The 15,798-nt window shown below is 42.0% G+C and overlaps 1 protein-coding gene across 1 annotated transcript; it reads left to right on the plus strand.

The window, feature by feature from the left end:
• The first annotated feature begins 4,916 nt into the window (after positions 1-4,916).
• lclat1 (lysocardiolipin acyltransferase 1) lies at positions 4,917-15,556 on the plus strand. The gene is made up of 6 exons (XM_084013761.1): positions 4,917-5,015; positions 9,431-9,598; positions 10,048-10,246; positions 10,702-10,848; positions 12,113-12,229; positions 13,198-15,556. The coding sequence occupies exons 2-6, from the start codon at positions 9,431-9,433 to the stop codon at positions 13,722-13,724; spliced, it is 1,158 nt and encodes a 385-aa protein (XP_083869887.1). The 5' UTR covers positions 4,917-5,015; the 3' UTR covers positions 13,725-15,556.
• Positions 15,557-15,798: the final 242 nt, after the last annotated feature.

Below are 15,798 nucleotides of genomic sequence, written 5' to 3' on the forward strand. Positions count from 1 at the left end.
GAAAGGAAGGCCCTGAAGTATCTTTCCACTGCATTTTGACATTTTTGAGCAGCTCCTTATCTTCCCCTTCAGCCACTTCTCAGCTGATTAACTCAGTCAGAAGCATTTGCAATTAAAGACTCTTTTAATGCAACCAGTAATTGAAATGTGCTTTTCCCCTTCAAGACATGTTTGAAAAACTAAAACTTTTTTTTATGTATTTCCATCATTTAAGTTCCTGGAAGGATCTCACATTAAAGGGCCTGGAATGCTATTTTCTCTTACTGTGAATGATGGACTTCTACATCAACACAACATGTTGTTGCCATTTTGCGGTCTTTAATTCTTTTGTGCTGTTTTTCACTGGTATGAAGAGGATGGGACTCGGTTTGGAAAAAGGGAATGTCATGTCCTTTCATGCACCGATCAGGCTATTTAGCAATAGGTGAATCATGATGACTGTTGTGGGGGAATCTTGCCAATATGCAAAAACTTCAAAATGAAGGTAAGCTCACCAGCTACTGACTACAGTTTTATATATATATATATATATATATATATATTGTACAGATATGAGAGTGGAATCTCTCTTCTTATCTAACTCTTGGCAATAAAGGGAATGAGGCTCTCAAAATGTCCAACTATACTGTAAATGAATACCCATTCATCTTTCATGTGAAACTCATTTCTTTCCACTGTTCGTCTGTTTATCAGCCGCTCTGCTGGTGGTCAGAATTGGCAGCGTTCGCTTTGCAAGCAATGAGACGGGCGGGAGTCTCTGAGTGCTCGGTGACACGGGGGGGAACGGAGTGTGTCTCGCACACCACCCTTAGCACCCAGACACGGTGTGTCTTTTTAAATGTGTGTGCATGTGTGCCTGCCCGTGTGTTAAAACTGTTGTCAGAGCCGTCCGAGTGAAGTCACTGATAGCTCTTCTAGCTCATTCTTGGAATTCTTTCCAATGGAAACAATCCCATCGCTGATCCCAATGTGTCAGCAGAGTCTGACCTGCCAACCTCTGAATTCCCCCCCGACTCCCAACTATAGTCCACATTAACGCTGTTTCACTGTCACCCCCTCTACACGTAAACTCACACCATGTACCCATAACATAACCCCCCCCCCCCCCCCCCTTCAATCTAGTGTGCCAAGAAGAGAAAACGAATGCTTATCCGATTTACTTTTTCCACTCCCTCTCTTCATTCCACTTTTTTCCCCTCTCCGATGCCGTTGTTTTCTTGTTCTTTCTATTTTTCGCCCTCCCAGACTTTTCATCCCATTCTGTTGTTTCAGCGAGTTTCCCATACTTACATGACAGTAGAAATGTACTCTGCATTCCCACAGTGCAGGTTATGTAAGTCACCATTTCATTACAAACGCTCGCCCCATGGTCTTATAACCTTGCTATTTCAGTGCCGCAACCTTACTGTATAAGCCACCGAGGTTTATCCTGCGTGTGCACGCATTAACCGCGTCCGTGTGTTTGTGCAAATCTTGCAAAAGGGGGCACATGCGCTCGGAGGTTTCATGTATAACCGTGTCTGTTATTATGATGAGTGCCATGTGCGTAGGGGAAAGATTCTTTTCCCATGGTTCCTCAAGTGTGAGAAGAAAGTAGAGCTCTCAGGACATGCAGCGAAAAAACTCGAGCTGGTTATTTATAACCTGTCTGGAGACGGCCCACCGAGCGCAGACACATATCTGGCACCGTCAACAAGGGAAGAGCTAGAATAAGATATGCTGAGAGGCACACAACAAGGAGGAAGGATAAAACAGAGGTGAAGGGGTCAGGGAGGGAAAAAAACGGTAGAATACCTCAACCGTGACATGGATGAATCACAGGTTAGAGACTGCTCGTGTCAGTAGATAAGACTTGATGAGAAGAGGCATAATGCAACATAGCAAGAATGACATTTGGGAACTTGCTTAATGTCACCATACTCTCATAAAAGTGTACTTTCCAAATGACAAGGGGGGGAAGAAATACACAAGAACTGTAGAAGTCGTTGAAGTAAGAAATATTGTTGTAATCCGTCCTCATATATGATTTGATATTTGAAAAAGACACCATGCCATTTGCAGTGTTAAATTACAGGATAATTAGTTGTTATCAGTTACAGTTACTGAGAAAATACATGCAATTAAAAGACAGTTAGTCATCAAAATGTTGATGAGTGTAATTTTTGTTAAAAGAGCTTCATATAACAATCAGTCTGTTACTCCGTTCCTATATTAATTCAGGTCATGTTGAAGAACTTTTAATAAAAGTATGACAAATATCAGTGTTTTTGTGAGGTTTATATTCTTAGGAATTTTTTGAAGTAATCAAATGTAATAAATCGCAATGCTTTGATGACGTTTTTCAAATACTTATTACAAATCTGATGTGACACATCCGTCGAGAACACAAAGGCGTGATTGCTATTCCAAACAAAGCATCCCCAACATCACAATCAATCGGAGTCACGCATATCCGATAACGCTGCCAAACCGCTGTCAGTGCCTCCACGTCAACGGATCAGACTTTCAAGACATGCAAATTCACGGACTCACACCCACAGCACATATTTGGACAGATGAGTCAAAGCACCCAGGCACTCTTTCTCAACTCAACGGGGTGATGTAAGGTACATCGTCATCTCATCCTCACTCTCAAAGCTGCGATCAATACTCATCTGCCAGCATCCAATTCATACTATAGTTTTGTGTGTTAATGTGCAAAGCCACAGGCTGCTGTTCTCCCATAGGCTGCTGTTGATATAAAAAGACATTTTATGGCCCCCACTGCTCTAATTCCCCCGAGACCAGGGTGGAAAAAGGGGAGGAAAGAGAGAGAGGGGCGATGACATAGACATGAGATAAACTCACGCACATAACAGAAATGAAAATACAAAACTAGAGCTACGGGGCTGATAGGCGTGAGGCCGAGACGTGTTGTCAACGTGAAGGAGGAAGTGAAGTTGAAAGAGAAGAAGGCTCAAGTCAAAGCATCCATGTCCCCTCTTTGAACCACCACGAAAGCACAAGAGGTCATTAGAGGCAAGGATGTTGAAAGAAACAAACGAGAAGAGTTTTCTTTTTTTTTCTAATCAAGCCTCGTTAAAGTGCTATCAATAGGCGCCCTTAAAAACAAAACACAGTGTACAATGCCTCAAAAAAGTCTCTCCCACACAGATTTATGTATTTGGAATGTCTCGCATGACTTAATGTTGCCGGTCTCTACATTTGTCTGTCTTATCTGCATGTCTTACCTCCCATGTCGCTTTTATCAACAAACACAGCCAACGTGTACATGTTTTATGTTTTTCACGGATTTAAAACGGCCGTGATTCTTACCAGAGGGCTCAGATATTTGTAATTCCCCAAAGGGAATATATAGGAATACCTGATCAAATTGCTTTTTTTCCCTCCCCCCCCTTAAATGATCTTGGATGAGCGTCGTTAATCATGTGGACGTGCTTCTCGTTTGAAGGTGAGTTGGCACCAAAACTGAAAAAAACCCCAAAACAAACGAGAGCATGTTTCAAAGCCAAGTTTTTCCGTTCCCCCTCTGAAGTGATGCGTTGACCCTTGAGAAGTTTATACTGACAAAGCTATACAGTTCACTCAGTCTCTCAGATAGAGTGCATGCCATAGGGAGCAGGTCATGGAAAAGTCTCGAGTTTGACTAAGTGTACTCGCTCTTTTACCTTGTCTGTCAGTCCAACTCGACCTCACTCACACACACACACACACACACACACACACACACACACACACACACACACACACACACACACACACACACACACACACACACACACACACACACACACAAGAGAGTACATGCTCGGATCGGATACGCTCAGACACATTGACTAATCTAAGAGCACACATCACTGAATGCTGAGGTAATTTGTAACAGTAGAGCACCTCATAACTGTGGGTAAAAGAAACAAATGACACATGCTGGGGATTTATACTACTTTAAAAGGCTATGTTGGGGGACTCAGTCGAGAAGTATATCATCGGTACTATACTTGAGATTTGAATGAGTTCTGACATATTATTAACACTGGGGATCACGAGGAGGAACGCAACACCTATCGAACTCCGAAAGGAGCATTAGTGAGAACGAGTCACCCATATGGACGTGCGTTTCCAGCGACAGTTCATTTCAGAGAATCGGGATTTAAAGAGTCACTGCAAAGGTTACTCCAGAAATGAAGTTGAGTAGGCTTTTTGATGGAGTCTGTTGAAACAATGTGAAGGCTTCTGGACTCTTCAACACCTCAGCCTGAAGGGGCATGAAAGATGAACTTCTCAGTGTGCTGTAGACATGTTCACCGGTATTAATAGAACAAGGAGAAGAATGTATAGGCTACTTTATTAATCACGCAAGAGGAAATTACTATTGTTTTATGATAAAAAGGACGGAATTTTGACTAGTTAAAGGACTTTTAAAAAATATTTACCTGGTTATAAATGTTATTGTTAATTTAAATGATTATAATGTGATATTTTAACTGTATTTAACTTTGTCTAGGTACAATTGTGTGGTACCATTACTTGAGTGTTGACATTTTATTCTAATTTATACTTCTGGTCGATAATATTTTCAGAAGTAATTTAGATTTTTTTTTGCTCAGACATTAATACAACTGCAGAAATAATAAGCAAACAATATGATTATACTAATATGACACTCGCAGGGCCATTTACGTCACTCAATGCGTAATTTTAATAAGCAAACAATATGATTATACTAATATGACACTCGCAGGGCCATTTACGTCACTCAATGCGTAATTTTAAGGATATGAATACCTCTACTATGTCAAAACACTATCAATATGTGTAACTCACATAGCATTCACCGTTGACAATGCTGCTCCATGCTGTGTCTGCGGTTGGTTTACTTTCGCCTCCTCTACCCCTGCAGCTTGTACAAACAGCGCCCCCTGTTGACGGCTGAGTGTAAGGGCGGGTGAGAGGTAACAAGTTGAAAGGTCGTGTTAGCAAAACGTCACGGTGGCTACACTTTTGCTGCAGTCATAGTAAGTAAATGCATTTAAATAAAGTTGTCGTGGGCTAGTATGTCGTGTAAAAAGAAATTGTTTGGATAAAGGCGTCAGCTTCGACGACGAGTAATGCTGATAGGCGTTGCTTGCAAGATAGCTAACGTTAGCGAGCTGCTAGCTGGCTTGCTAACTTGTCGCAGCCAAGTGCTTGGAGTTATTGGAGCTAACGCTACTAGCTCACCTAACTGATATTAACTTCGATTCTGGAGGAGAAACACTAAAGGCTGGTATGTTGTCACCTAACAGTATATAAAATATAGTGGACATAGTCCGCTAGCCAGTGCTGTCTAAAACGTAACGTCTGCTAACATGAGCGAATGTTAGCTTCTGTTGTTGCTAAGTAAGTTAGCATTCGTGTTGCGAGTTGCAGATAAGCCTGACAGCAGGACGTTTTTCTTTCATTATTCCAAGTAGGTTAACGTTATTGTGTGACGTTATGGGCAGCGGAGTGGTACCGACGTGGCGTCCTTGTTTTCATTGTTTATCTACATGGATGTTAAATTACGGGCTGTGAAACGCTACTTATTTACGAAGCAACATGCTAACCGAAGGGTTATTATTTACAGACGGAACGTGGAAAATCTCGCTGAGGGCGTGTTTGTGTAACCGCTTAGTTCAAAGTTAAACTTTGACTAACCCTTTCCGGTTAACATGCTTGCTCTTTCTTTGACCCTGCCTGTGATTAAAAAAATGTGCAGATAGCGACTAGATTATTGCTCTTCATTAAATCCCATTAACGCGGCTTGGTTTAGTCCATGCTTCATAATCAATATATTAGGTCGGGAACGAAGCAGCCACTCCCAACCAGTTCTGACACACATACTCAGAGACTTTCAAAATGAGTCTTAACTAATAAAAACTGATTTCATGAAAAGTCATAACACTGGGATTACTGTCAGGGCTGTAGGTGGCAGATGCTATATTACATTTGTTTCCACACATTTGTGCCATTAGGATGCAACCCCCCCTGATGACAACAGCATCACCCCACCCTGTTAAGTCATCTGGGTTTTATCCAGTTATCCACAGAGAGTTTTCGCTTTTTCAGCTCATTTTTATTTATTTATTTATTTCGGGCATGTCAGTTAAATAGTAATAGTTTTAACCTCCAGTTGTTCATTTGGAAAGGCACGTGTCTCATAATGTTCTTGTGTTTTATTCCTCCTCTTAATGCTTCTTCCTTTTCCACCCATACAGTCTAAGAGACATATTAGATATTGCTCAGTTGTTTTCTTGATTTATCTAATGTAATTTAGCCTGTCTTTTTGTCAAAAGGATATCAAAGACTTATTTAAGGATTTCTGTGAAATTTAAGAAATATTGTGACACTTGTTTATAAACACATACTTACAAGTTTCCAATAAATCATATTTTTTTTAAATGAGTGTTAGGGCCAATGTTTTGGAGTATCGGAGCAACTTGTCAAGTTTTGTTCATTTCTGGGGGAGTTGTTTTTCTACAAGGGCCTACAAGGTTGTAAAATAGACCTGCACTTAGTATTGGCGATTCATTTTACACCATTATCTATTTAGTTCTTGCCCCCTATGCCTGTCTCTGTACACACACACACACGCACACCACTTAAGCTCATTGTTTAGCCTAGACATGCTTGAATTCTTCATTCTGGTCTCCTCTGTTGGGATGTCTGGTCTTGGCTTAAAGTAAGGAATGCAGAATGATTGCCAGAGAATTCAGACTAGGACTATGAAGAGGATTGCGTGTGGCGATGTGTTTGGGGAAGTGCTTTCAGGATCACTGCTATCTTGATCAAATGAATGTTAAACCAGCCCAAATGGATGGGACATAATCAAACCACAAGTGGTACTTGTTTTGGATTATGGAAACAAAAGTGTTTCCATAGATGCCTTTAAATAAATAGTGTTATGTCCCAGGTGTCCACTCCAAGCGGAAGAAAAGCATGTTTATTTAACACTTAAATGGCCATAATTCCATTCACTTGCTTGCTCCCGGTTTGTCCTACCTTTTATGTGTGAATAGGCTTGTCTGCTTGTTCCAGGAGCCACCCAAGGGTGTGCTATTTTGTGTGTGTGTGTGTGTGTGTGTGTGTGTGTGTGTGTGTGTGTGTGTGTGTGTGTGTGTGTGTGTGTGTGTGTGTGTGTGTGTGTGTGTGTGTGTGTGTGTGTGTGTGTGTGTGTGTGTGTGTGTGTGTGTGTGTGTGTGTGTGTGTGTGAGGACACAGCCTAATTGTGCTGAGCGAGCATGTTTTCTCACCTCTCTCGTGCCTCACATTTTCCGTTGTTAAAACCAGTAACCCATAAACCCTTATTGCCAGCATAATCATGCACGCAAACTCACTTACATCTTTTAAATGCACCTTCAGCCACTTTGGTGGCTGTCGTGCGACTTGCTGCGTCATGGTGCTGCCGAGGGTGTCAATGAGGGCAAGGTGATGGGAGTGTTGGGTGCAGGTAGTCTTAACTCAAAGCCTCACAACAGCAATTGAGGCGGAAAGTGTGAGCCGCAGTTCATCCCAAGAGAAGAAAGCACCTGCTGGATGAAACGGCTTCCTGTAAGCCTTAGCTCAGACAAATTATTGTTTTGTTAGTTTCTTGAAAAAAAGATTGCATTTTTTTCCAAACATGCATGCTATTTTTCATCAATATTCTGCTGTTAATTTATCACTCAAACTAGATCCAGATACAACGTAGGTAAATAGACATTTAACACACATAAGTTACAACGAAACAGGTGCAACAAAATGAAAGCCACAGTCCTGAGAAGTCTCATCAGTCAAGATAAGATAAGTGAAAACGTGTGTACAATACGTCAGAACATGTTCCACAAGTGTAACGTTACCATTGGAAGCTGAGGCGGTCACCACTGATGTCATTGAAATGACGAGGGATCCCCATTGGCATGTCCAGATGAGTCCCTTTCAACTTATCTAATATGTCATGGGTAATTCAAGGTCCCCTTACTTGGTTTTGCATTTCAGAACACTCATTAGAGGCTCAGTTCACCTTCCTCAAGGATCTAATGTCCATGTCGTATTTATGCTATGCTGCAGCTAACGTTACGAACATGCTTAACCATGCTTATTCAGTCTACGTAAATGGTTTCCATCTCTGTTTATCGAGAGCATTGGTGTCCATGCCGTCTGTTTGTATGTGTTTGTATTTCAAACCAGTTGCTACATTGGCTATTTTCAAAATTGCCTTGTAATGCCTAGACCTGCGTAAATGATAAGTAGATAACAGGCTTGTACCGAATCATAAGGACAATTATCAAACCAAGGATGTAATCAAATCATTCATGTCTTTTATCAAAGCACAATAAAGTTTAAGCCGATCCGTTTAATTGTACCTTCATTAGTGTGTAATATTTTCCATCGCTTTTATCGGGGTCGATGGCCCTCAAAGATAACCGTCATAGCTCCAGGTGCTGTGTGCTCTTTTCCACCACAGAAGTGGATCTCTTTTTATTTGGAGACAGGATTTTTTATTTTTTTACAGCTAGGTAAAACAGCCATTTAAATTAAACAATTTCAGATAGGAAAAGTGAGCAATATGAATGAGATACGGTAATTGTCTGTCTGTGAATTTGTCTGTCTCCTGGCCATATATGCAATTGTTTTTCCACTTATTGATATATTTTGTGATATAGATGATCTGGAAAATCTGAGAAATAAATAATGAGAAAAAATATCTTACATTGTCCTGCTTTTAAATCCACATTATTGTCTAATGTCTACAATGGCCTAGTGCACCTACAGACAATGAAGGGATAACTGCCATGGTCTAACAAAATGGTACAACACAGTAAAATGCAACACATGGCACAGTCTCTGATTTACATTTATATTCACTCATAATATCTACACATAGCTCCATATAATAGTAGCTTAATTGGAAAAATGGCCACTCATTAATTTCCTTAAACATTATTGACAAACTTCCGTGGATACAGCCAGAATATTTCACCATTTTTTAGTGTTAAGAATGTCATAAAAATGTTGCTCCTAGTTTGAATGTCACTCTACAGACTGAATCATTTTGAAGCCACAGCCACACTTGATTTAGTGACCACGAAGCCACAATTTCTTACCCACAGTCAGAACGGTTCCCCTATTTACATTCCACCCTAGGTATGTCTGCTCTGGATTTTCCACTGTTTGTGGGAAATATGTTAGAAGAACAACAGAACAGCAGTCGTTGCTATTGATGAGACTGTCGATACACACGTTTGTTTCATGTTACAGGCTCGCTCCACTTGAGCTACTTTCCGTAGTGGAAATCCAACTCAGGAATTCATTCCACGAATGTCATCATTTTCTGTTCTTAATACAACAACGTCGGCTTTGACCACTCCACGACCATTTTATTTATTAAGGACTCTTCAAGGTTAATCTTTCCTCCTTCATCTCTCCACAGATGGCTGTGTCAGTGCGGGGCCTGTACTTTGTGGTGACCCTGTTTTTGGGTAGTTTCTTCGGAAGCGTCTTCATGCTGGGTCCTGTTTTGCCCCTCATGTTGCTGTCCCCTGCCTGGTATCGTTGGATAACTGATCGCATCGTTGCTACCTGGCTCACCCTGCCTGTGGTGTGTACACCAGCTTAGCCTTTACTTGGCCTACATATGGGCGGCCCATATGATCTTAAGTTACCTGTGTTAGACACAGCCACGAAAGTCTCTGCCATCTAAGTCTTATTGCCTCTGTGTATAATCAGATTTTCTTTTTATCAGAAGTTAACTTGATTTATTTATATTGCCCTTGAGAGCAATGATGCAAATCTTATTTACAGTAACCACATGATTTGATGGCATTATTTATTTATTTTCTTCTCGCTCTCATCTCTCTTAAATGTATCTCCCCACCTTTCCTCTTGCCAGTCCCTCCTTTCTCCCTCTACATCCTTTTTCAATTATCATTCTTGTCTCCCCTTGATCATCTTCCCCTCCATTTTGCTCCCTCTCGCCGCCTTTTCCATTCTTCCCTCTCATGCACTTCTTCATCCTCCCTCCACCACGGCATCTCCCCCCCTCTGTAGTCGCTGCTGGAGCTGGTTTTCGGGGTGAAGGTGGTGATAACAGGTGATGGCTTCATTCCAGGGGAGCGAAGTGTGATAATCATGAACCACCGTACCCGCCTGGACTGGATGTTTCTATGGTGCTGTCTGCTCAGGTACAGCTACCTTCGTCTGGAGAAGATCTGCCTCAAGGCTGCCTTGAAGGCTGTGCCTGGCTTTGGTGGGTATACGTTGGATGCCCTGCACATTCACATTGCACACCTCTACACACTGTAATATAATGTATGTACTTCTTCAGTAACATCATTGCAAATCAATAGAGGAAGGGTTTCTGAATCTAAATATAAAAGAGGAACAGTATAACACAAATTCAGAGCAGTAGAATGGAAAATATCTGCTTTAAGCCTACCCTCAATGAATATACATGTGTGGACAAATTAATGCATAATAAAAGTAGCTCATAAGTTCATAACTGAATATAGTTTATAGAGACAATAAGATTTTCTACCTTTGAGGCAGTACATTACAAATCATATGCACTCTGATGGGAAAAGACCCAATGTCAGACACTTTTCTGGGAAACACAGGCTCTGCAATTTTTGAAAAGTCCTTCCAAACCAATTGAGCTTAAGACATAATCCGTTACACATGTTAAGACTTTGTATGTATTTTCAGGCTGGGCAATGCAGGTGGCCTGCTTCGTCTTTATTCAGCGTCATTGGGAGGAGGACAAGAAGCACTTGGGGAACATGCTGGACTACTTCTGTGACATCAGAGAGCCCCTGCAGCTGCTACTGTTCCCAGAGGGCACAGACCTCACCGGTAAGAACTAAACAATGCAACACTCCATCCATTCAGGGGACAGTTTACCCACAATTCAGTTGTTCTTCTCGAAATAAGCTACCCACCTTCCAGTTTCCCAAGCCAAGTGTGGCCCTACACCTGTCTGACACCTTTGCACTGACACTGTTATGCAAACACAATTTCCGAGTGATAAGGCATAGCAAACTTCCCACACACACACACACACACACACACACACACACACACACACACACACACACACACACACCAACCCCACACAGTCCTTTCTGCAAGAATGCTCTGATCTTTCAATCCGAGCAACAGCGACCCCAGTGTCTAAAGCCCTTTCAGACCCCAACTAAGCCAATCAAAGTCCCGAGCCCAGCTTTACTGGGGGAAGCTTAACTTCTCTTTACATATCATGATGTCATGAGAGGTCCAGTGAAGTTGCATCATAATTGGCCAGCAGATTTACGGCTTTAAAGATCGTTTCGCTTTTGGCGTTGCGTGCGTCTGTGTGTCGTAAACCTCGAGGCTTAATTTGACGTTAACAATGGGACGTATACAACATGTTTTGATGTCTTATGCGGAAGTTGTCATACAGTCCTCCATCTACATGATCAGGTCCGGAGTGCACTTAAGCCCCTTGAAACATTTCCCTGATCCCTTGGATCTTGTATGGCTCGTGTGAATTGAATGAAAGCTAAGGATGACCGATCACAGCTTTACCCTGATGGACAGTTCTGTCCATAGTCCTTTTGTCCTTAGCCTGAAGGAGCTACTTGTTACATAATATGACTAATGAGTCATGATATAGTTTACATGTTCCTGCAACAAGTTCCTGAAGAATGTTAATAAACAATCATCCTTCCTGTGTTTATGTCCCCCTGTGGTTTTCACTAATGTGTAAGCATGTGGATGCATTCCATGAATCTGGTCATATCCCGTAACCAACATTGATTTGTGCTATTTTTACACTATTTATAATAGCATACTGTTATTTTGGTATTGCATCCAGTTCTACCCAGTTCTACTTTGTATCAAGGATACCTTATATGTATTAACATTTCACAGTTAATGTAGTCATTTCATTTCACAGTACACATTAGATTGTAAGGCTACTCTGTATGTACGCAGCTGTTGAGTACGAATTAATCCAAATAGATGTCTAATACTGCGGGCTCGTTAATATAATTTAAATAAGCTTGAATTACATACATTGGATGTAAATATTGTGCATGTAATAATTGTCCTGTTTATTGTCTATCCGTGTCTCTTGCAGAAAATACAAGAGCAAAGAGTGATGCGTTTGCTGCCAAGAACAACCTGCCCAAATTTGAGTATGTGCTTCATCCCCGCAGCACTGGATTCACCTTCATTGTGGAAAGACTACTAAAAGGTTCATTTAATTCCAACCATTTGAAATTAAACATGAAAAGTATCTGCTCATAATACAAAGGTTTTTATTAGTTGGCAGAGAAACTTTTTGGTGATTGAGATGTTTTGGTTCTAGCCATCCTGTTGGAAATATCTTGTCAGCAAAAAACAAGGGGAAATGACATGCTATCATGATGATTGCAGTTAATCCACTGACTGCTGTTTTGCAGGAGAGGGGAACCGTACCTGTTATTCTTCCCTCTCCGAGCTATGCTTCATCTCACTGCTAGCCATAACAACACCCCAGAGATTCTCATGTTTCCCTATGAGCTAATTCTGGCAGTCCTCCAGAGTTCTTAAATACCACCTCTGGCCCTGCCGTCTCATCCCCCACTTGCATTGGATGCTGAGCGTGGCATTAACTCTCAACAAATCGCCGTGATGTCATCAGACTTATCTCATGCTCCGCTCCCTCCCTCTGCACTGCTGACTGACATATCGTGCATGTTGTCTTTGTCCCGAGTCCACGATGCCCCTCACAGCTCTATTTTTGCCGTGGTGGGGCTGTGCTGTACAGGAGCAGGCGCTGGCAGGTGTCATACTGTCCACTTCGTATCTCATTCAGCTCTATATATGTGTTGTTCGGGCGCTGCAGATCAGTAACGATGGTATAAAGCTCACGGCAGATTTGAAGGCAGAGAGGGGATGAAGCTCTAAGCCCCTGGATAATTAGAGGTACATGTGTAATGGAGCTCAGAGCTGGGCTTTTGAAGGGTGCATAAAATAACCAGTGTGAATGTGGAACAAGGATAATATTAAATCGCCCTGCAGTGTCATGTCTGAAACAGTGTATTTTTCAGTAAGCTGGGATGCTGTTGCAGAGTTTGCATGTTTTATTTAGCTTTTTTTTTTACTTGTTTTAGTTATTAAACAATTATATCAGCAATTGTTGTTCCTTTTAATCATTTAAAAATGTGTCCCTTTTCCTAGGAGATAACCTCGATGCCGTCCATGACATCACAGTGGCATACCCCAAGAACATCCCTCAGACGGAGCGCCACCTCATCCTTGGGGAATTCCCCCGTGAGATCCACTTCCACGTCCGCCGCTACCCAGTGGCTTGCCTGCCTACCTCTTCTCCGGACCTGGAGTCTTGGTGTCGAGAGCGCTGGGCCGAAAAGGAGAGCCGCCTGCGGGACTTCTACTCAGGCCAGCACCGGGGCTTCGACAGGGACGGCGTCGCTCGCGTGCCACCTTGTAAGACGGAGCTGCGAGTGTCTCTGATCAAAGCTGCATCGCTGCTGTACTGGAGCAGCTTCATTGCTCTGTGCTTCACTGGCCTGTGGCTGTGGGCTCCGTTCAGGCTCTACTGCCTGGTGATGGTGGGAGTGTATATGGCGCAGCAAAAGCTGGTCGGCGGGGTTGAGCTGCTGGAGTTGGCCTGCCATCGATACTGGAAGTCCGTGGCTGCCGACGTGGATGAAAAAAGCAAGGCGCTGGATGGGAAGATGCAGTGAGGATGGCGTTGACTGGACAATGATCTGTTTCCACCAAAGCGCAGGAAGGACACTGAGGACTCAGTTGTCTTGGCCTGTTCAGTCCAGAAGGCAGGAGGATCCTTTTGAGAGATCCAACGCTCCATGCCTTAGAAAGGGAGTAATGATTTTACTACCGGACGTTATGCATGGCTTCATGGCGAGAGCTTACCTTTCTGTTGGAGAACAAAAAGAGGAATGTTATTTCCATTTATCTGTGTTGGATTCAAGGAATTCATCACACGTAATGGATCACTTGCCCTTTGTACGTCTCTCCTCGTTCGACCTCTGTTATTTAGCCTGCCGACGTCTCATTTTTATTGTTTTATTGTAGTTTGTTCGTTCAGAACCACGGTGTTGACATGTGTCGTGAAACAATGTTAGTATATGTTATACTGTTGCCATGTGTTTGAAACTGTTTTTACTGTATGTCATGTTGCCCTTGGTTTTATATCCGTGTCATAAGTTATGGAGCACAGCCATAGTACAGATCACCTTTACATATGATGACTTGACTCAAAAGAATACTCAAATCAGCAATGTATTTTCCTGGACTAGACTGGTTGGGATTGTCTTAAATGGATTTGTTTCAATTAGTAGTCTCAAAGGCAAAGGGAAAAAAAGGATTGATGTAATTCCCAGAGAATTATTAAGGAATATACAGGTATATATGTGTACCATTGTTTACCTTTATCGGGTCTAATTAACATTTTATACAAAATGGGGAATTAAGCTTTCCCCAGTTAGTCCTTAGAGATAACATGTGATGATGTTTATTACTGTTTAAGTCTCGAAACATAAATTATGTTATTCTGCTTGTTTGTTTAATTAGCTTTTGCACATAAAAGCCAAAGGTGAGAAAAGCGGGTGTAATTGAAAAAAAAAAGTAACCAAACGAATGTATTGTGTAAGCTAAGGGGAGCCTCACCCACCACTGGCAAGGTTACCCACAACTACGCTGAGGTAACACTTGCAACCATCAACTCATCATCGTGTCTGTAGAAGCAGATGAGCTTTGTGCCCTTTCTGGGAATGAAGGGACGCCTTTTAGAGGCAGAATGTGGGTGGTGGTGCCGGGGTGGAAGAATGTCCTGTTGGGACAACATTACCCCTCGATGTGCAGGGTGGCACGGAGGACCAGACTTGGAGTGGAAAAAATCGGCCATGAACTCTACCTAATCCAAAAAAGCCCTGTAATGCCCACCTCTGCCCGTGTCCCTCTCTGGAGGACTGGCAGTGATGCGCCTGCTCAACTCAATTAGCGAACGACAGCTGAGAAAGCTGCTCCAAATGTGCCAAAAAAGGACCGAAATTGAAAACAAGATTGGAGTGGCGCTTCAACTTTTAGCCACGGACTCTCCTTGCAAGTCAGTACCATGTCACACCGTTTCAACTCTGGAAGTCAGGAAACGTGTGTGTCTTTGGACAGTCTGCAACCCTGTCTGTAACACTGTGCGATCTAGTAGATCACATCAACCCTGTTTTGTGAGAGCAATGACTTTTGTATGTCTTTTTTGTTGTTTTTGTTTATATGAATCTGAAGCTCCTGTAGTTTAAGTGTAAAGAGGCTGTTTCCAGTCACTGTGATCCAGCTTTTTCTTACCATCAGCATGTAGTAGTTGACCAAACATGGTACTTTATCTGTATGCTCTCAAACCCGAGCCAGCCACAATCTCCACTTATTGCTTTTTCACCTTGTGCTGTTTTCTGTCCCTCATTATACAATCACTTGCTGATGCTGGACCTCTTCAAAATCACTGTCCTCAGGTAAACAAGAGTCGGTCTGTGACAGGAGGAAATATATATATATGAATATATATATATAAATAAACACTATATCAAATCACATTACATTTTTGTTTGTTTAGTTTTGTGGAAATGAATGACTACTGACTTTACGACTAATGCTTGTATGCTTTTAATTTTAAAGTCAGACATTTGCTGACATTATAGTGTGATGTTATCACAATACGTAGGAATTGTGACTGCATTTTCTCATTTATTCATCATTCAACTCGTGTGTGTGTGTGGGGCCTTTAATCTCGAATGCACTGCA

The sequence above is a fragment of the Eutrigla gurnardus genome (assembly GCF_963514095.1).
Source record: "Eutrigla gurnardus genome assembly, chromosome: 7".
Classification (NCBI taxonomy): domain Eukaryota; kingdom Metazoa; phylum Chordata; class Actinopteri; order Perciformes; family Triglidae; genus Eutrigla; species Eutrigla gurnardus.